Source organism: Myotis lucifugus, unplaced genomic scaffold (assembly GCF_000147115.1).
Source record: "Myotis lucifugus unplaced genomic scaffold, Myoluc2.0 scaffold_26, whole genome shotgun sequence".
In the NCBI taxonomy this organism is placed as follows: Eukaryota; Metazoa; Chordata; class Mammalia; order Chiroptera; family Vespertilionidae; genus Myotis; species Myotis lucifugus.
Window position 1 is genome coordinate 1,641,850 of NW_005871074.1, and position 23,308 is coordinate 1,665,157.

Below are 23,308 nucleotides of genomic sequence, written 5' to 3' on the forward strand. Positions count from 1 at the left end.
AGATATTCATATTGAACATCAAAGAGCAATAATAGTCAAGGTAATTTTTAAAAAAATATATTTTACTGATTTTTTTACAGAGAGGAAGGGAGAGGGATAGAGAGGTAGAAACATCGATGAGAGAGAAACATCGATCAGCTGCCTCCTGCACACTCCCTACTGGGGATGTGCCCGCAACCAAGGCACATGCCCTTGACTGGAATCGAACCTGGGACCTTTCAGTCCGCAGGCCGACGCTCTATCCCCTGAGCCAAACTGGTTAGGGCTCAAGGTAATCCAAACTGGTTAGGGCTCAAGGTAATTTTTTAAGGGTAACAAAGTAGATTGACATTGCCCTATTCAATATCTAGATTTATTTTCAAGTTAAACTATTAAACAAACTGACAGAAAAGATATGGAAAATTAGATCTCTAGCTCACATTACACTTATAAGTAGATTAAACATCTCAATGTGAAAAGCAAAATTATAAAAATAATCTAGAAGGAAATGTTGCAATAGGAAAGATGTCTTAAAGATCATGTAGGAAGCACAAACATTGTAGGGAAAGATTGATAAATTTTACTGTTAAAGTTTAAAACTTGTATGAAATCAAAAACATTGTAAACAGAGTTTAAAGACAAGCCATAAATGGAGAGAGTATATTTATAATGCTTACTAGAGGCCTGATGCATGAAATTCGTGCTGGCCTGTGATCAGGGCTGATCTTCCCCAGCTGCTGGCAGCTGGGCCTGCCTCCTGCTGCCGCTGCCTCCGCCGGTCAGGGCCCCGGCTTTGCCTGGTGTCTGCTGCCATCCAACCCTTGGTTCCCTGTTCCCCATCAGGCAATTGGAGACTGCCAGCCAGGGTGAGTGACTTAGAGGTTGGCCGGCAGGCCCTGATCAGGTGACAATAAGAAATCAATAAGAAAAAGACAAAAAATTGGATCAAGACAACAAACCAGTACTTAACAGATGAAACTTGAATGGTCAGTAAACATATGAACAGATGATTATATCAGTTTGCATGGGTTCAGCTATAAGTATCGAAAAATTCAGCTAACAGAAACATAAAGCCTAAGGATATTTTTTTCCTCCTTGTCAAGTTTAGAAGTAGGAAGTTCAAGAGTTGGTTTAGCACTCTGTGAGCACAGTAGGGTTACATGCCAGCATTTTCATAGTTCTCTTGACCTTCCCATCATGGTATCAGCAGCTCCAATGGAATAACCTTATATGAGAATTTTTTAAAGTAGAGAGGAAAGAGGAGAAAGGGATCTTTATCCTCCATACACCTTCTCATAGTGGGGAGAAAAGTCATTCCATAAGCTTCTAGATTTTTCCTTCTGTCTCATTGCCAGTTACTGACAGGGGAATGAATCACCCTTATAGCTTAGAGTAATCAGGATTTACTCCCTGAACTGGGGAAAGAATTACCTTTTCTGACCATATTACTTTCTGTCCAATACCTGAGGAAAATTGAGTTTTTCTTTGCCAGCAAGAAGAGAAGATATTTGCCGTAATTATTAGCCTCTCATTAAGATAGGTTGAACCAAACAATATTGATGATATAATATGAATATGTAATATATTCTAATAATATGAAATGTGGAATATAATGTACAAATATATTAACATGAAATACATGGAAATATTTAAATATAATTAAGAAATATCTATAAATACATAAACTTATGTGTTTAAAAACATGAAAAGTATAAAAATATGCGGGGGTGTAACAAACATTGACTTATGTAATGGTATCTCTAGAGAAGAAAGTTGATGACTAAGATTAAGAGAGATTGCAATTATTTTATTTTCAAAAGTAAAATGCAAATATCTGAACCACAAATGTAAACAGCATTTGTATTTTTTTTTGCCTCTCTGCTTTAAATCTTATAAATTATATTAATGTATATACAGAGTAGGGAAATGAGTATTCTCAAGCATTTTTCTCCAATTATCGTACTGTTATGTTGAGTGTTTGATTTGGTTGTCAGCAGTGTTTAAATAACCATTATCTCTTAGAATATAGTCATACATTTGATTTTGTCTTATGAGCATGAGGGGAAAGTGAATGCCTTGGACAGGAGTTATGTGTTGCCCAGCACACAGAGGTATTGAAAAAAAAATTTTTTTTTAAATATATTTTATTGATTCTTTACAGAGAGGAAGGGAGAGAGATAGAGAATTAGAAACATCGATGAGAGAGAAACATCGATCAGCTGCCTCCTGCACACCCCCCACTGGGGATGTGCCCGCAACCAAGGTACATGCCCTTGACCGGAATCGAACCTGGGACCTTTCAGTCCGCAGGCCGACGCTCTATCCACTGAGCCAAACTGGTTAGGGCGAAAAAATTTTTTTTAATAAACTGCCCAAATACTAAAGGAAGAGCTTTCTTAGTTCTAAATTTTCTGAGATGAAAGAATCCATTTGAATATTAGCCTTTTTTTTTTTACTTTTTTTGCTATAGAATATAGCACTTCAGTTCTTATTTGTTGATATTGTTAAAGGAATTCTAATGGTTCTTTTTGAAAAATTGATTTAATGTAAGATATTTTCCCTCTTTATTTTTAGGTTTTGGAAGGAAGGATGTCGTAGAACATTTGCTGCAGATGGGCGCTAACGTCCATGCTCGTGATGATGGAGGTCTCATCCCACTTCATAATGCCTGTTCTTTTGGCCATGCGGAGGTAGTGAGTCTGTTACTGTGCCAAGGAGCCGATCCAAATGCCAGGGATAACTGGAACTATACCCCTCTGCATGAAGCTGCTATTAAAGGGAAAAATCGATGTATGCATTGGGTAAGTATTATTTGCTTGATACTAAGTTGTAAGATCAACCTGACAGGTATAAAATTTTATATAAAGCTTTCTGTTCTCATTTCCTATTATGATGGAAATAGCGTTTCCTAGAAGTAGCAGGGGTGGTCTTATTACTTCTTATTCTTAAAGCGATTATTTTCCATCAAAGGAAGTAATTGATTTTTTACAGAGAGGAAGGGAGAGAGATAGAGAGTCAGAAACATCGATGAGAGAGAAACATCGATCAGCTGCCTCCTGCACACCTCCAACTGGGGATGTGCCCGCAACCCAGGTACATGCCCTTGACCGGAATCGAACCTGGGACCTTTCAGTCCGCAGGCCGACGCTCAATCCACTGAGCCAAACCAGTTTCGGCTATTACTTCTTATTCTTAAAGGCGATTATTTTCCATCAAAAGGGAAGTAAAGAGACAGCAATTTAAAGTTGGTTAAGAACAAGATTCACAACATGAACCCTCCAAATGCAAGTCAAATGCTAACTGGTATGGAACTCAGTTTTGATAGATTACTGTTATCAAATTTAGTTAATTTACAGTCTCTTTAAAAGACTGCAAATTTCCTATCCTTGCATCAATGAGAACCATTATAAAGTACAAATTCTTACTGAACTGGATGACATATTTGGATGCTTTAGTTTGATTCAAGGAACATTATCAAAGCTTTTCTCTTTATGTTGCTGAAATTGAACACCAGCTATTTTATTAGGACTGGAATGCTTTGAGTGAGTAATTCAAATATATTAATTCAAAGCTTAATATTTTCAACATGTGCCATAGTCTAAAGAAAAAGCAATTTCAAACAAAATTGAACTTTTCAACCATTTTAAGTATTGAGATTATATGAAACTATTTAATCAGCATTTTTTTCTCTTTTATAGATATCTATATATATGTATACTTTAGATTTTGCTTTAGTGTATAATTTTCATTTTAAAATCTAAAGCTTGTTGAGGACAAGCCTAGTTTCTTTTGTGTGTATTATCTGTTTCTTCATACTTAAGACAGTGGATGGTTGTTTAACCCATGGCTAGTTGGTTTATATAATTGTCTTCCTGGAGGGCATCCATTTCAGTTTAATTAGTTATATTTATAAAACTCAAATGTATATGTCATTTAAAAAAATATTTTTAATGATTTCAGAGAGGAAAGGAGGGAAATGAAGAGAGAGATAGAAGCACCAATAATGAGAGAGAATCATTGAATGGCTACCTCCTGCACGACCCCCACCGGGGGTTGAGCCCACAACCCGGGCATGTGCCCTGACCAGGAATCAAACCGTGACCTCTTGGTTCATGGGTTGACACTCAACCGCTGAGCCATGCTGGCTTGGCTTAATTTATTTTCTGAGATTGGTCCTCCACCCTCCTGCCATTTCTGTTTAGGTAGACACAATTGGTTTCTGAAATTCCCAAATGAATAGACTGATGTAGAGATCTTGAGAAGATAGGTAAATAGAAGTTCTGTTATGGGACCTTTAAACTAACAAAGACATCTCTTGAATCTTGATTTAAAAATTCCTGCTGCATGCCCTAACCGGTTTGGCTCAGTGGATAGAGCATTGACCTGCGGACTCAAGGGTCCCAGATTCGATTCTGGTCAAGGGCATGTACCTTGGTTGCGGGCACATCCCCAGTGGGGAGTGTGCAGAAGGCAGCTGATCGATGTTTCTCTCTCATCAATGTTTCTAACTCTCTATCCCTCTCCCTTCCTCTCTGTAAAAAATCAATAAAATATATATTTTTTAAAAATTCCTGCTGCCTTCACACTTTACATGTTTACCATACTCCCATCTCTCCTTAAAGTCTGTGATTCTCCAGGGAGAAGGAGACAGAGCATGTTCCCTCTGGGTTCCTCAGCAGGGAACGGAGAACTTACTGGCTTCCACAGCAAACAGTCCTGAAGATAATAGAGGTGCATAGTCTTCTAACACTTGTGGAATTTTCAATATTTGGAATACTCTAATATCTAGATTTGAAGCCCAGAAAGCCTAATGTAAAATAGCAACGTTTCTCAGCCAAAGAGGGGAAGATTGAACGAACAATCAGAATACATATCCAGGACTGCTTAAGGGGTCAGATAAACACCTGAATGAAAAGATAAAAATAAAAAGATCCCTCTGGGAAATGAAAGTGTAGTATGAAAGAAACTTCCTGGGACCAAAAAATATCTATTTTTTTTTCTAAAATAGAAAATTCAATAGATAAATTAAAGAAAGACCGTGTTAGTTATCTGGAAGATCATTTGTGAGAAATGTCCCCCAATACAGAGCAAAATGTTAGCATATGGAAATCATAAAGGAAGAAATAAGTAAACCCAAGAATTCAACATTATTTTAAAACCTTACATATGTATAAGAGTTCCAGAAGGTAGGGGGTGGGGAGGAGGAAGAAATAACCGATGTAGAGATTAATAATAATTAAATGATAAGCAGAGAAAAACTTGGGTCTTGATATTGAAAAGGCTTATGGAGTTTCATGCTGTATTGATGAGAAGAAACACTGAGGAAGATGTATGAACTTTTCCCTGTAGAAAGAATAAGTTGCCTACAAAAGGGGAAAAAGGAGATAAAAGACTTTTCCATTTACAACTTTGAAAGCTTGAAGACAGTGGAATACCTTCTAAAAAGAATAGAAGAGAAGGATTAAACTGTAATTCTCTTGATAAAGAGCAGTGCTTTAGCTTTTGGGGTGTAAGAAAGACTGAATAGAGCAAGTGACATTATTTTAGAGAAATTAAGTTCCTGCCACTTGCTTTCTTTTTCTTTCTCTTTTCTTTCAAATAATTCTTGGGAGCCCAAAATTCAAACTGCTACTTAAAATCTAATAATCAGAACTTTTAAAAAATAGCTTTATTTTTTACAGTCAATGGCATTAAGTCAAAGAGACCTGGGTCTTTGAGCAAATTACTTATTCTCTTTAGCTATTAAAATGGGGGTAATAACTACTTCATAAGAAGTGTAAATGAAGAGAATGCAAGTAAAGCACCTTAATGTAATATCTGTGTAGACAGTGCTGTCATAATTTCTTACCCTGCCCTGCTTGTCTGGTTTCTTTAACCATATCTCGTTTTACTAACCATGTTTCATTGTAATTCATAGCCCTTATTACCTGAAATTATATATTTGTTTAGTTATACTAGTGGCCCCTTGCACGAAGATTCGCACAATAGGCCTTCCTTCCCCTGGCTGCCGGCACCGGTTTTCCTCCGGCACCCGGGACCCAGGCCTTTGGTCCGGCCACAGCAGCGAGGCTTGGCTTCTCTGCTCTGGCTGCTCCCAGCCCCTCCTTTTTTGTTTTTTTTTTTCAGCTCCTTGAGCGGAGCCCAGGCTCCCAGCCCCTCCTTTAGCGGAGCCCCTTTCATGTGTGATTCTAGTTATGAGTCTTATTTTTTTCTGGGTCTGTTTAAGCTAAAAGTTTGTTAGTATATATTATTGTGCACCTTAGTAGTTCATTCCTATTTGTTGATGATGTATAGTGTTTTATCATATGGATGTAGCACAGTTGGTGGATTTGGGTTGCTTCCAGTTTCTGAGTGTTCTGAAGAAGGCTTCTGTGAACATTGGTTTATAGGTCTTGGTGTGAACATATTGTTTCATTTCTTGAGTGGATGCCTAAGAATGGAATTGCTGAATGGAATGATAAGTATATGTTGAACCTGATAAGAAGCTGTAATGTTTGAATGTGATGAGCATATTTTTATGTGACTACTGGTCATTTATGTATATTTATTCTTTGGGTGGTCTCAGTTCAGATCTTTTGACTTTTTTGAGGGGTATTATTATTGTTGACTTGTGAGAGCTCTTTTGTGTTATCGACATGGATCTTTGTTTGATGTGTGTATTCTAAATGCTTTCTCCCAGTCAGTACTTTGACTTTCGTTTTCTTAGTGGTATCTTTAGACAAGCAAAGGATTTTATTTTTGGTAAAACCCAATTTGTCAGTTAAACACAAATGTATTTGGTGTCTCACTAGCATTGGAATAATAAAGTAAGATTTTTATTAGACAATTATTTTTAGGTTAAAAACGGTTTCTAGTGAAATAAGATTATAGTTTTAATTACATTGCGGAAATGCAGAAAGCAGTTTTTTGGTTTAAGGGTCTCTGAAGTGCTTTATAACAACTTGTTTAGGATATATTTTTTTAATTAAAATGAAAGAATAAGCTACTCCATAATGAAAAATTGAACATATTATGTGGCTTATATTTAAGATTTAAGAGTAAAGTCAAGTATACCTTGTTTAATTAGAAAATAATTACCTAAAATGCACAGTTATTTCTGTGTTGCCTGAATCATTCCATAAAGGAGCACTCATTAATTCCTAATAGTTAAACATTTTTCTTTTTTTTTTTTTGGTTTATGCTTTCCCTCTGCTTTCTGAGATCAAATGACACATAGATGTTCTTTGAGCTATTTCTTCATGTCATTGACTTTGGTAGAATTCTCATAGCTTTTCATATTCCCACAGTATTGAGACAGGAAGTCTGAGCAGTTTAAAATATCAAGGACTACTCTTTTAAAAAAAATATGTTTTTATTGATTTCAGAGAGAGGAAGGGAGAGATAGAAACATTAAAGATCAGAGAGAATCATGATAGACTGTCTCCTGCATGCCCCTTCCTGGGGATTGAGCAGAAACCCAGGCATATACCCTGACTGGGAATGGAACCATGACCTCCTGGTCCATGGGTAGATGCTCAACAACTCAGTCACACCACATGGGCAAGGACTAGTCTAGAAATATAGTAGTCCTTTGTCCACTGAATATATTTACTTCCCTTTTTTTCCCTAACAAAATGTGAGTGGGAACAAAATATGTAACTTCTGAGCAGAAGTGTTAAGAATAAGAGCACAGTTACCATATTTTGTATTTTCTTATCTTGGTTATTTAGGGTATCACATTTTAACACACAGCCCTCTTCAGTGTCTGGGCCTGTGAGTAAGGAAACTCCCCTGCTGTCATTTCCTCAACTTGTAGTGTGAGCAAGAAATGAACTTTTTTTGCTAATAAGCCTATGAAATTCTGGAGCACTTTGTTATAGCAGCATAATCTAGACTACCCTGACTGGTAACACATTATTTATGAAATTAAATTCATAACTAAAGATAAATAATAAAGAAATTATTACTTAAGAGTAATGACTTGTCTGAGAAAAGTATATCTTGGAGGTAATCCCCAAGTGAACCAGGGTCCAAAATACAGTATAAAATACCTTCCTGCTTACTAATTAGCATATGCAATTGATACATATATAGTGATGAATTAAATTACAGTTGCTGTACTAAAAATATATTTACTTTCTAATTTGGCTGTAGGACCAGGTAACAGTCTCTTAAAGCGAGTCATGTAAGGTGTGAATTTGAACATGCTCCAAATAAGTTAGTACTTTTTTATATGCTCCTGTAGTATTCTGCTTAGGTCTTACTTGGTTCTTTTTGCCTGATAGATTGTTAGTTCTCTGTGGTAGGGAACTAACAATAATCTTATTCCTTCTTGTGTTCTCATTTCTATTACTGGTATCTAATTGTATACTCAAGAAATGTGTGTGGAATGACAAATTCACAAGATGGCGGCTCAGTTCTATTTAGCTTTTTTGCATTAGTCTGTGTTGATGTGGATGATGAAGCTGAGTAATTTTCTATTTCTTCTTGATTAGCTGATATTTTGAGGTTCTTTCATTTTAAAGTAATGTGAATTTGCAGTATGTCCAACACTCCCATATTCAAATACAAATATAAAACACGTTTTATAGTCAGATATAAATTGTGTCACATTATCTGCCGTTTGTCAAATCATTACTATTCTTCATTAGGATGGGTTGTTGAATGGTGATTCTAATCAAGCATTGACTTCTGGTTACCATGGATTTTTTATGTAAAGAATGGGCAGTCAAACATTTGTTGTTATTACTTGCAGATTAAACCCATAAGTTGCTCCTGTCAGGAACTGAGGAGTTGAGGTAGGGAGGAAGAAGAGAGAAAAAGGCGACGCTGGTAAATTTACCCAAAATTGCTGTGGATAGATGATACACAATAATGGAAAAGTTTTCCCATGAGGCACCTCAAAGTACTTAGCTAAATAATTTTAATAATATTTTCATCCTATGCCTGAGGCTAAAGATTCAGATTCCCTACCATTTACCAGTGAAGAAAGGAGAAGGTTGTTAGTTTGCCACCTTCTGTAGAGCTGATATAGAGTTGTTATAATAGAAATCTCTTCTTGAGAACTAAAAATTCTCTCTGCTTAGTGAGATTAAGAGTATATTTATTGATCAGACCATCAAACCTCAGGGAACGTAGGGGAGTGTAGGGGTAAGGGGGAGAGATCAACCAAAGGGCTTGTATGCATGCATATAAGCCTAACCAACGGACACAGACACCAGGGCAGGTGAGGGCATGAGTTGGGGGGGGGGGTCGAGGGGCAATGGGAGGATAAGGACATATACGCAATACTTTGATCAATAAAGGAAAAAAAAAGAGTACATTTATTTAAGCATAAAAAAGTTCATTCTTTAAGTCTGTCAAACAAATTCTTTATTCTTAGTTTAGCTTTTTAGATCATCTAATATTTAGCAAGTTTACAGCGGTAGATTTACGTTACCTAGCTTTACAAAAAAATTAAAATAAAAACAAAGTCCCAAAACAATCTATTTACTGAAACTTAAACTAAGTTTTTATTATTATAACTCAGTCCTAAAGTAATATCCCTCTCATAATTTCCTTGTAATACCATTTGTATATCTGCTATCTAGAAAGATATATTTACTTTCCTTGTACAAACTCTGTGTTAATATAAATTACCTGATCACTTCCATGGTTACTTGTCCTTTGATAAAAGTCCTGGAACTTGGGGTGGGGGAACAGAAGGTAGGATCAGTGCTGGACTGCCTCTGGTATATTCTTATCTCCTGTTAGTGTAAGTATAGTATATCAAAGATTAACAATTTTCTAGTTTTGTCTTAACAATATTATTAGAAGTAATAGATGTTCATTACGGAAAAATGAGGAAACTGTCAGACTTTGTTATATGTCTGTTTAGACCTAGCCTATCCAATATTATGGCCATTAAATGAAAATTAATTAAAATTAAAAAATTAAAATTTAGTTCTTCTGTAGCACTAGCCACATTTCAAGAGCTTAATAACCATATCTGGCTCTTGGTTATCTTATTACAGAGTTCAGATATAGAAATTTCCATCATTACAGTAAGTTCTGTTAGACAGTGCTGGTAGATTCATTGTACCTGTGCACATAGTCCTTTTTAAAATTAAACTAGGATCATTCCATGCATACTGTTTGTTTTCTCATTTTTTTCACATTGTGTTGTGAACATACTTCATTATCAGTGAATATTTCTATCTAATCTCTTTTTAAAGGCTGTGAAGAATTATATAGAAACTAGTGTCCTGGTGCACAGATTCATGCACATTGAAAGGAAATTAATTAGAAGAAATATTTTATTATTGCTATTTGCATCTTGCTAATGGAAAGAAAATAGAATTCTACTGAGTTTCCTATCTACCTACTCCAGGACTTCTGTGAGGATCAAATGAGATGAGGCACAGGAAAACGCTTCACAAACATTTGGTTAAAGTGTAAAATGTTTGCACCTGTCTATAAAGCAAGTCATGTTCCTGGGCTGAAGAAACTCCAAGGGGGCTAGTTATTAGGGAGAGGAAGCTGGGCATTGCTACGTGATGTCATTACCTGGCGCCCACAGCGACCATTTCCGGGTGGGCTGGGCTGGGCTGGGCTGTGGGTCACATTTTGCACCATGGGGTCTTGGCAGCGTTGGCTGGATATGGTGGGGTGTTGCTCCAGGGTGGTGGCGGGGCCTGTGTCCCACTGGGGGAAGCTGAGTGTTGGTTTGTTGGCACCAAGTCCATAGTGCCGTTTATTTTTAAATGGCCAGTGCGCATCATGGCAGCTCCTGTGTTAAGCGTCTGCCCCCTGGTGGTCAGTCCCCCTCATAGCTACCAGTCGGATGGACAGACACTTAGCCTTTTATATATATAGACATAGCTACCAGTTGGATGGATAGACACTTAGCCTTTTATATATATAGATAACCATTATTTTTGAAATCAGTCACCTATTTAGGCAATTTAGACTATTTTTGATTTTAAAATTGTTTTATAAACATTACTTAATGATTGTCCCTTTCATTACTAGTAAATATAAGTTTAAACCTTAATTATTTTAGCATAAATCCTGGAAAGCCACAGATTCTTAATAAAAGCTAAAGAAATTGTGGCTGTTGGAGAACTCAACATTAGGACTCTTTAAAATTTTTTTTTTAAAAGCAAGTTTAATCTTTTTTTTTTTTTTAATCCTCACCAAAGGACATGCTTAGAGGGAGGGAGGGTTACATTGATTGGTTGCCTTCCATAGGTGCCCTGACCACGGATCGAACTCTCAACCTAGGTATGTGTCCTGACCAGGAATTGAACCAGCAACCTTTTGGTGCACAGGAGGACGCTCAACCAGCTGAGCCATTCCGGCAGGGCCAGGGCTCTTTATTTAGTCTGTCATATTATCTATCCATATGTCATCCATAAATGAGCTAGACTAAGAAAAATCATTTCCCACACCTTCCTTACTCTTCATAAAAATTCATTGAAAATTCAGCAAAGCCTTGAGAATTTGATTCACTGGCTTTTGTTTCATTATTGTCTCATTTCCCTTATCCTGCCAGAATACCTTCCTTTGGCATTTTTAACTGCATTTTTCCATATAAAAATTGAATTGGGATCTTCTTTTAAAAGTCTCAATGTAGTATTTTCATAAAAAAGTAAAACTTGGCAAAATTCCATACCTGTATACTTACAAAGGAGAAGACAAGCCAAGAATGCTAGTAATTTTTCCCCTCTGAAATAATCCCCACTGATAGTGAGCACCGTTATTTTGATGACTTGCCTGTTTATCTTCAGCTGTTTTCAAGAAGGTTAGAATATTTATTCATTTACCTAATAAATTTGGGACTACTTAAGTAGACATTCTGAATAATGGTGGCAAATATGTGTGTTGAGTTTCGTATTTGTATATTGCATTTTATTAGAATAACCAGAAAAACACCAGTATGCATGCCTTTATTCTCCTAAGGCCTTAAGAAATAAGTCAAAGGTACTTAAAGTAGGAAGGGAGAGAGGGAGAAATTGTTTTAAAAAAAAGAAGAAGAAAAAAAAAACCCACATTTGTTTTTTTAAAAGTGATAAAAGGCTTTGCTTATTGCTCAATCTGCCCATTAAAGGAATTATTTATACATTGCATTTACTTCTAGGCTAACCATGATGGCTCAGAACAATCTGTGGATTTCAGTGAGATGCCTGGCTTAAGTTTGAGGTTGTATGAAAATGGTATTTGAGGCAAATGGCTCATGTAACTCAGTCAGTTCTCGCTTTACAGGTTATCATGTTATCTGAAACTCGTTTCGTATTAGAACTGTGTCCTCACTTTGTGCAGTTCTGCAGTAACTGAGATTTCAGAGGAGGTCCAGATTGATGATAAAGATTTGTTGAGTCCTTCTCTCTCCTTCCCAGCTGACCAAAGTAGAAAGTTGTAAAGTATAATAATTGCAATTTCAGGCTCTAAAAAATATATTATGTACTCTCTTTGTTCTTTTAATTATTGGAATCTGTTGATTGTCTTTAAAATGGGGTGAGTGTTAGGCTTTTTAACGGAACCCAGGATGAAGAATGTAAATCTCACTGTGAGTTGTTTCATTCTGCCCTCAGATATGACAATATAAGTAAAACATTAAGAAATCCCACTGTGTGTCCAAATATATATTTTATGTCAAACCTCTAAAAGTTTCAAAATTTGCTCTGATATAAGTAATCGTGATTAGAGACAGAGGGAATATATTTTATTTTGCCTGTTTGGGGCACAGCTTTGTGTTGTTGGCCTTTTGAAAAGAATATGTTTGAGCATGAGGATTGAGGGAACAAGAGTGGGAAATATGGAAATATTCTAGTGGCTCACCTAAAATGGAACCCTAGCTGTCATGGATCGTTTTCCATGTCATTTCCAAGTTGTGGTTTCACATTTTCCCACAGGGGCTTGTTTGATGAGATACGAAGAGGATATTGGCCATAGGAGTAGATAAGGTATTTATGACCAATATATGCCTTTCAGAATTCACATAAGGGGGGAAAACTTGAATTTTACAGTTCTGGGATGACCTTGGCTTGCACTTGTGTAGAAGGATAAGATAGAAATTAAATGAGTTTAGAAGTAGGTATGAATTCCATTTTGTGATTTAAAAACTGATCTTGCACAAATAATTTAGTTGCCTTGAAGCTCAGTGAGCATCATACCTACTGCTTTGGGTTGTTATGGGAAGATAGTGAAGTAAAAAAGCAGGAAGAGCCCCAGTAAATGCTTGTTTCCTTCCACTCTCTTTTCCCTTGTGTGGTAACAGTCAGGTGTTCTCATAGGTCAGTTTTGTATACTGACACTGTAAAAGCTGAGTGACTGACTAGTTGGCAGTTACCATATGCTGCTCTTTGTTGCCATCAATGTGAATTAGTGTTATATCTGTTGTTTCATATCCTTTGTAATGTCGTCAACTTGAATTCTGATTTAGTAAGACATAAAATCACACACACCCCAATTGCAATTTAGGTCTTTTAACCTTTTCAGTGGGGATGTTGCAAATAGGATAATGGGAAATTATAGTGTAACCAACATTTTCCCCACAAATATTTTAATAGCTGAAGTATGAAGTTATAGTGATTGGCTATGACTGAGCGTAGGTATGAATAATGATTAATATTTTTAAAGCAAATTAATTATGAGCAGATAGTTCTTCAAGCTGCCAAAATTGTAATGCACTTGGAATGAGAGAAGCGAAAGTAGAGGAGAGATTACGTTAAAAAAAAAAAAAGACAGTCTTTTTCTCCTCAACATAGGGGAAAGGAGCTGAGGTGGGATATAAAAAATGTGATTGAATACTGTCACTAAGAATAATTGCTAATAGGATAATTTATTAAATCCAAAAAAAGAAAACTAATTATTAAAAAATTATTTGGTAAATTTCTCAAGAAATGAAAAATTAAGAGTTCTATTCTTTGGCTCCTTCAAATTGAAAGTACAACAGTATATTTAAGTTTCAAGCTGTTGTATCAGTTCTCAGAGGTACAGGGGAATACTACTAATAATTGTGAGATAATTTCTTAAGAAACTGAAGTTCAAAGCAGAATCAGAATGTTATGGTACAGGTCCAGTCCTGTGTTACTTGTGAAAAATGCTTTTATATGTTTAATTTTAAACCTAGTAACTAGTAGCATTAAAACTTATTTTAATTGGTCTTAATGTTTTAAAACTAATGGAGAGTTTGCATGGAATACTAGTAAAGTCTTGAGGCCTTGAGAGAGGGCAGGTGGAGTTAACAATTTAAGGAATGATTCAGAAGGGCTCTCCCAGAAACAAGTTGGAAGCATCTTTTTTCATATAGTCATTGTCCCTCAGAACAGTAAAAACTTTGTGATCATGTAATAAACTTATGTAGACTGTAAATTTATCTGCTTAATTTCTTATTAGTGTTTCACTTAGCTGAATCTAGTCAAGTTATAGAAAAAGCAATCTCTCCCTAAATAAAAGGGAGCATAAAACAATAATTGACGTGGCACAAGTGAATTCATTGTTCCTAGGACTGTTGCCAGTTTGTCTTTATTTCAACCCAACAGATATCTTCTTTTACCATTCTCTGTGTATATGATTCTATTTTTGAAAGTAGATGAAAAATCCTGGTTGAAGGGAAAGGGGATTTATTGAGTCCCTGTTATGCACCAAGTACCAACCTAGGTTGTCTCATTTAATTTTAACTGCAATCCTCAGAAGTAGGTGGTGTTTTATGAAAGAGAAAAGTGTGATTGACAGAGGCGAAGTAACTTGCCTAAGGTCAGACAATTGCTAAGGACAGAGGAGCATTCGAAAGCCCAGGTTTGTCTGACTCCTGGACAGTATTTTCTTTTGGACTAGACTGGGGATATCTATGTAGAGACATATGATTTATTATAATCATTCTCATATTTATTCCAGTGCCTACTTTATCTTCCAGTGCATTGTGGTTTGTGTAAGCAGATAATGCTGATTTCACAAATATATTGTGGACTGGCTTAACTCACTATTGTAAAAAGTGTATAAAGTTGATTTGAATGGAATATGGAATATTGAACATAGAATAATCTATATCTAAGCTACTGAAGATGGAATGGCCTTTTAAAATATTCTCAATTTCCTAAAAAAATATATATTTTTTAAAATCTTGATTTTATATATTTCTAGGAAAACTTGACAGTAGGAACAACATTTAATTGGGGGATTTTTTTATTATAACTTTTCATGTCAAAGTTTGGTCATAAAGAACAACTCTCCCACACAGGTGGTGTGGCTCAGTCGTTGAGCGTCAACCCATGAACCAGGAGGTCATGATTCCATTCCATTTCCCTTCCTCTCTCTATAATAATTTAAAAAAAATTTTTTTAAGCAAAACAGCTCTCCCACATAAATTCAGTAAAATTTTATTTACTTGGATTAATTTTTTGAGTGAGTAATCCTATATTTTCTAATGTCTCTTTTAAAAATTCTTCTATACTCATGCCTACTATATGCTGGCCACTGTTCTAAGAGCTCTTTAAATATTATTTGTTTTGTCCTCCTAATAACCTGTGAGGTAGATACTATTATTATCTCTTGACTTATAGTAGAGGAAGCACACAGAGATGAAGTAGCTTCCTAGGGTCCCAAAATGAGGAGGAGACAGAACTGGGATTCTAACCCACACAGTCTGGTTCCAGAGGACCAGCTCTGAACCACAGCTTTGCTTTTCACCTTAGCCATGGCGTATTGCCATTAGTAAGTGAATCAGAGTTAGTAGAGAATTTAAAAAACTGAATGCTGTCTTATTTTTTCCAGTGAAGTACAAGGGAAAAGTTATAAATGGGTATCTATCTATTGAGGCACATTATAGTCAAGGTATACACTGAGGTGAAATTAAGTAAAGTATCACAAGTAAGCTAGCCCCAGATGTAGCCAGAATTCTGAATTGTTGGTGACTTTTGTATGAAAGGCAGAGACTAAAATGTTGTCTTAAAAACCTTGACTTTTACACAGTAGAAAATTACTTCTTGACTATTTTACTTAAGGCTTATTTCTACAGCCTCTGAATCATCACAGATTTTAAATTAATGGATTTTTTTTATATTGGTCTTATTTGTCTAACGCTGTCACCCTATTTAATGTTGTTCACTTGACAGGAAGAACAATCCAATTATTTCTCCATTGGTTACAAATTAATTACTTTAAGTAGCAGTTTTAAGACAAGTATTATTTTGGCAAACATACTTAAACAGCATGCATAAAGATAATTTCTGTCTGAAAAGAATTATCTCTCTCATTTCTCTCTTATTGGAAAAATAATACATATGTGTTATAAACAGAACAGTATAGAAATGTGTAAAATAGAAAATGGAAGTCCCAAATCTTTCACTCAGAGACAGTATACTTTTTGTAAACTTATTAATTTACCATGAATAAACACATCTACATAATACTTATTGCAATAGAGACCCATTGAGGTGTCGGCACAAGAACTAATGCCTCATTTTTATTGGCTCTTCTGTCTTCTTTGGCCAAACTTTTGAAGTCCAGAACCAGATATTGAGGCAAGTCAGACCAGAGTCTCTTTAGTGAGAGTGTGAAATTAAGATTCAGATGATACAGGTGTGTGTGTTTGTATCTAAGGGAGGGTTGCCATGGTGCTGAGAGATAGGATAGACAGAAGCAGGATAAATTTTTGGGTGCATTTTTGCATTTGCTTTAATTGAGATACCTATATTCTTTAATATACTTTCCTGTTGTGTAAGCTAGCTAAAGTATTTTCTCCCTTACTAATTAAAAACCCTCTAATTGAAAAAGTCAGTACTCAAAGATATATTCATCGATTACAGTATCTTAAATTTAGAAGGATCCTTGGAGGTCATTTTTTATTACTATTTATGATTATTTTTTAGAAACTTATTTATTAGTTACCATTGTACTTTACTGATTTACTATTTACTTATTTCCTATTATGTTTTTAAACCCCAGAACTCTTTCTTCAAATTAAATCAAATGCAGAAACCCAAAACTGTTCAGCCCTGACTGGTGTGGCTCAGTTGATTGGCCATCATCTTGCTCACTGAGTGGTTGCTGATTTGATTCCCCGTCAGGGCACATGCCTGGGTTGTGAGCTAGGTAGCCAGTTGATGTTTCACTATCATATTGATGTTTCTCTCTCTCTCTCTCTCTCTCTCTCTCTCTCTCTCTCTCAAAATCAATTATTATATAAAACTAAAAATCAATATATATATAAAAGTGTTCGGACAGTGGGAAGAAGTATAGACCTTCATGTATTCTACTTTGTGTGTATATGTGTGAGGAGGGTGGGTGTGGGCCTTTAAGAACCTAAAGAGAGTGGTTTAAATCAGGAGCTATTTTGCCTCTTAAGGGGATATTTAGCAATGTCTAGAAGCATATTTGGTTGTCACAGCAGGGGAGATAGAGGTCAGGATTGCTCTTAAACATCCTTTAATGCATGGGACAGCTCCCCACTGTAGTACACACTGCAGGACAAGCCAAGACCTGACTGATTTTACCGGTAAAGAAGCAACAAGCCACTCTTAGATTTAGATAGTTTATTACTTACATATAGACAGTGAAAAGAAGGGTAAGCCAATGGTGCCAGTTCCCTCTGATCCTTATACCACACTCCAAAAAGGATGACAATGAAAGAAAAAGGACTGTGACTGCAGCATGAGTTGTCAGAAAGCCTATTGCTGAAGAGCCAGTATAAGGGGAGAGGAAGAAAGAAAGCCCTGTGACTCATTACAAGTAGAAAGTGGTATCAGCCAAGCACCCAGTGCCCACATATGATTAGTGGGAAATCACTTACTATGTTTATTTGTCTAACAAGACCAAGCTAAGAGCACAGAACCATTACTACAAAACTTTTCTCCTGAAGCCCAGCTTGCTCAGTTTTCTGTTCAGGTTACTAGAATACCTGTTCTTAAATCTCCATTTTAGAAGATCTTTATAAGTCATTCACATTAGCCATGCTTTCATATTATGAGGTTCTCAGAGATTTCTCCAAAGGATACTAATTAAAATGAAAGAAGCTTATTTCTCTCAATGAATGTCAATACTCATTCAGTAAAAAGACACCACTGAGCATCAAACAAATGTCTAACTTATGTTCTTAAGAGAAACCTATTAACATGAGTATGTTAAAAGAGGAGTTTATCATTTTTCTTGACTACCAAATTTAATTTTATACAGAGCCAGTGTTTATCTCTTATGAATGTTAGAATTTGAAGAATTTAAATGTTTAGTTTATTTAGAGGTGGAAACTACTGTGAAAAAGTTGGGTCTTAATAACTAAAGAGAATTCTTTTAAAAATGTAAAGAGAAACCAAAATACTTTTTAAATGAAAATAAGTATTAAATTTATATCAAAGAGTTTCTTTGGTTTGGCTAACCAGACCTTGGTTGCAGAGTAGTATTGTAGAAAAACTTTGAATATGTCTACTTTACTATTGCCATTTATTTAAAATAATTTTAAAAGTAGAACATTGTTTAATTGATATTACCTAAGTCAAGTTTTTTCCAGGAATAGGAATGTGACATATTTTACAGTTGCAGAATAATGGCCTTTTGCAATATAGTACATGGAAATAGAAACATAATTAAATTATTGCTTAACATATGCTATATTATTTAATATATACTACTATAGTTAGAATAGTTCACAAATTATCTCTCATTATTTTGTATACTATTACTTACATGCTCTCTTATAAGAGCTTTTTAAAATTGTAGTTGATCTTTATATGTATAATAACTTTTTTTCTTGAGTTTATCTTGTTTGGAATTCTTAAACCTATAGATTGGTGTCTTTTATTAGTGCTGTGAAAATCTTAGGCATTATCTCTTTACAAATGTGTGTATTTTCTTTTCTTTTTTTTTAAGACTGATTACAACATGTTAGACCTTCTCACTCCATGCTTTGTCTATGATAATTTCTCCATCCAGCATTCTTGGAAATATCTATTGACATCTTTTACAGTTCAATAATTTTCTCTTCAGGTTAATTTTTCTAATCTGCAGTTAAACTACTCTTGAATTTTAAAAAAATCAATTTTATTGAATTATAACATGAGTTTGAGATAATAAAATAAAGCGCATCCATTTTAAGTGTACAAGTTGATGAGTTTTGACAAATGTATATGCCCTTGTAACCACCACCACAATCAAAATAATAGAACATTTTCATCTTTCTAAAAAGTTCTCTAGTGCCCATTTGTAGTCAGTTTTTTTCTTTCCTTTCACCATCCCCAGGCAAGAATTGATCGGTTTTCTGTCACTATAAATTAGTTTTCCGTTCTAGAAGTAAGTTCTTTGCTGTCTGGCTTCTTTTGCTCAGCATAATGTTTTAGAGATTTCATCCCTCTTGTATGCATCAGTGGTTCATTTCTTTTTATTGCTGAGCATTATTCTGTTGTATAGCTATACCATAATTTACTTAACCTTTTGTCTGTTGATGGATATTGAGATTGTTTCCAATATTTTACTATTATAGAGAAGCATATGAATATTCATGTGCAAGTTTGTGTAGACCACTTTTTCCCTTTTGGATAAATACCTAAAAGTAGAATTGGCAGGGTCAGTAATGATGTACACTTACCTTTATAAGAAACTGCCAAACTGACCTCCAAAGTGGTTACACCATTTTATATGCCCCCAAGCAATGTATGAGAGTTCTAGTTTAGTTCATTCTCATTAACAATTGGCATTGCCTATCTTTTAAATTTACATTTCTCTGTTGATTAATGATGTTGAGCTTTTTTCAAGTATTAGTAATTTGTATATTTTTTATGAAGTATCTTAGTCTTTTCCCACTTTTCAAATTAGGTTGATTGTCTTTTTATTAATGATTTGTAGGAGTTCATTGTATATTCTGGATCTGAGTTCTTTATCACATAAATTTGTTGCAGATGTTTTGTTCTAGTCTATGACTTGCCTTTTCCTGTTTTGTTGTTGTTTTTTAAATATTGTGTTTTATTTTTTATTAGATTTGTGTTTGAGCTTTGAAAACAGACTTGTTCCAAAAAACCTGCTAGTTAAAATAAAATGAATTGTTGTATAAATTAAAACCTAGTAATATTTTAACATATTTTAACTTAAATGTAACTTGTTTTAAAATTGACTATCATTGTAAGAAGGAGCAGTTTTAGACCATTAAAGTAGCTCTAAAATTCACATAACAAACCAAGAACTTACAGTATTTTAAAGTGAAAACTATACTAAAACACATTTTGATAATTTACCTAACAGGCTTGTTACATTTTTAGTTTGGGCAATTCACATTGTTTTTACTTCTATCTTTTTAAATCAGTTAATAATATTTCTATAGTTAAATGCAATTTATGATAGCATTTTTGTATGCTTCTATCGGAAGTTGACAAGATGAATTTACATATGTGTAGGAATATTTTTATTTGGAAGAATTAAAATGATGTGAATGCTTAAATGTAACAGTTTTGAGGAATTAAATGGAACAATTTTAGTCTCCACTGCATTGGTCACAGGCTAAAGGCAAGCTTTCTGAATCAGGCTCACTGTAGCTAAACGCTGGCACCAGAAATAGGACAATCACATGTCCTTCTAGCCATAAGCTCTTTTGCAGATGACATTTTGAATATTGTGAGCCTACCTTAGTTTTAACAATCTGTTTTTATACCAGCTGCTGTATTTTCTCCATCCTTCTCAAATCAAAAGGAGATAAATGGATTTGAGGGGCATCAGTAGAACAACTGGATACAGCCAAGTCATTTGAGATTTGAAGTCTGATAATGCCCTAATTGGTACAAGGAGATTTCGAATGTCCACAGTAGTCTTGAATTTATGTACTGGATGTTACTTAGATTTTAATTTCCTTGTTTTTCTTTCAAGCTTTACTTTGTATATTGTTTGTATATTTTGGGAATTTTGCTTCAGACATTTGTGCTACTTTAAAAGATAATAGTGTGCTGTCACTATATTGATTTTTACAAGATGAATTTCTAATTATATTATGTATTAGCAGTCACATTTTATTATTCACTTTAGTAAGAACTTTGAAAGCATTTTGAAGCATCCAGAATAGAGTCCTACGTGCCGCCACATCAAGGACATAAGGACAGTCTTAAAAGCCATTGTTGTTACCTTCGCCTCATGTATGTGCTATTCTTCTGGTATTAGAAGATTCCTTTTTTTTAAAATTTAGATATTAATGCTTCAAGTCTTTGGCTGTAACTCTAAAAGAGCATTATCAGGGATTTGATATGTAGAAATCATCTATCTAGTTCAACTCCTTCACTTCAGAGATCCGGGAACTGAGGCCCAGAGTTTTTACAGGTGCCCTGGCTCAGTGCTTCTCAAACTGTCTGTGGTAGAGAATCATTTTTTCTTCCTATCCCCAATGCATGGCAGGCCAATCGTTTTGTAAGCTATAATAAAAATGAAGTACTAGAAAAAGTAATTTTAAAATGACATGTATAGTTCTAAATGCTTCCTCTTAATTTCTGTGTTTATCTCAATGTAGGTGGATTACAAAAAGTTCTGGGACTAGAGTAGTCCATAGACTTCACTTTGTACTAGTATATCACTGCCTAAGGTTGGGATTGGGAAACTATGATCAATGGGCTACATCCAACTTGTTTTTTGTATGTCCTGTAAGCTGAGAATTATTTTTACATTTTTAAGTGATTTTTGAAGACTTACAATGTTTTGTGACACATGAAAATTATACAAAATTCATATTTCAGTGTGTTTCAATAAAATTTTATTGAAACACAGTCACACATTCTTTTAAGTATTGTCTGTGGCTGCTTTCCCCCCTGTAATATTGGGGTTGAGGCAGGGATGAGTAGTTGAGAATGAGGCCATATGGTCTATAGAACCTAATTATTACTGTCTGGTCCATTATAGAAAAAGTTAAGATCTGAAGATCTGGCTTTAGGACAAAATTAGTAGTAGTGATAGAGTTGAGTGTACAAACAGGGTCTACATTTTTTAAATTGTGTTTTAAATATTATTATTAGCTGATACATATTATGCCACTTTTGTTCTCATTTAATCCTTTCAATAATCCCTTTTTATAAAAGTTAGGTAAGTTTAGATCCCTCTGATCTAGTGTTAGATACCTTTCTTGCTCCTAAAAACTCTTAACTCTATTGGTGTGTTATTGTTTTTTAACTCATATGTGGTGAATTAAAAATGGTTAGATATTTTCTAATGTGGATTTTGTTATCAGCATCTGGTTCAGAATATTCAGCTTCTTCTTCCCTGTTGCACATTACTCTACAGTGGATGTTTCTGTGTTCAGGTCCAATGAAAGAGTTAGGTATGACTCAGAAATCTTTAGAAAAACATTATTTCTAGTAAAAAGATTGCTTCTTTAAATATCTATCACCTAAAGAAAAGCAATACTGCAACTAAACTTTAATGGCAGGTTTCTGTTGCAAAATAGTAAAGATATAATAGGTGAGGTCCTGGTTACAACAAAAAAGATTGAGATTTTAAGTGACTTTTGGGGGAACAACAGGCTTTCAGTGTTTTGCCTCTACCACTCATTAAGCTGCAAAACAAAAGTTCCCATCATATTGTTGTCAAGCCAATATGTCAGTTAACATATTGCTTTATTTCTTTTTTAAAAAAATATGTTTTTATTGATTTCAGAGAGGAAGGGAGAGGGAGAGAGAGATAGAAACATCAATGATGAGAGAGATTCATTGATCAGCTGCACGTCCCCTACTGGGGATGGAGCCCACAAGCCAGGCATGTGCCCTTGACTGGAATCGAACCCAGGACCTTTCAGTCCTCAGGCCAGTGCTCTATCTACTGAACCAAACTGGCTAGGGCTATTTCTTGATGTATGCAGTAAAAAACTGCTTTTCATGGTAGCTGTTAATTCTTTTTTTTTCTACCTTTGTCTGTGATCACTTAGCAGTCTATTGCTATAAAGATATAGCGATAGCTGTCAGCTTTACATTTGATACATGAGTCGCTTCATGATAAGGACCCTTTAAAAGCTGAATCTTGATGTTGGGGTTTCTTCCTGAAATAAATAAAAAAAGAAATTATTGCTGTGAAAGCTTATTCATTATGATGAAAGTAGCTACAGTTTGATATTGTGTTACTTGCTATTTTATTCTACTTTTATGTCAGTTTATAAACAATAATTATGTTCTTGCTTAATGAAGAATAAAATAAATGAGAATAAAATAATATAGAAAGTTTTGGCAAAATCTCACTGTATCTTTTCAAGCCATGGCTAGTTCTTCTTCCCCAAATCTGAGAGTGCCAAAGATTTAATGCAGGAGATGCTGGTAAATACTGCCCAGCAGCTGTGTCCTAATTCTAGATAGGGCTCTTCCTTTGTATGTTATAACAAAGTCATTGACTAGATTGCTGTGCATTAAAGAGAGATGAA

At 34.9% G+C, this 23,308-nt stretch overlaps 1 protein-coding gene across 1 annotated transcript in view; it reads left to right on the forward strand.

Moving 5' to 3' along the window:
- TNKS (tankyrase) overlaps positions 1-23,308 on the forward strand; it is a 147,165-nt gene that overhangs the window by 14,861 nt on the left and 108,996 nt on the right. The window contains 1 exon segment of the mRNA XM_006086172.3: positions 2,554-2,769. Coding sequence (XP_006086234.1) covers positions 2,554-2,769 — 216 coding nt within the window.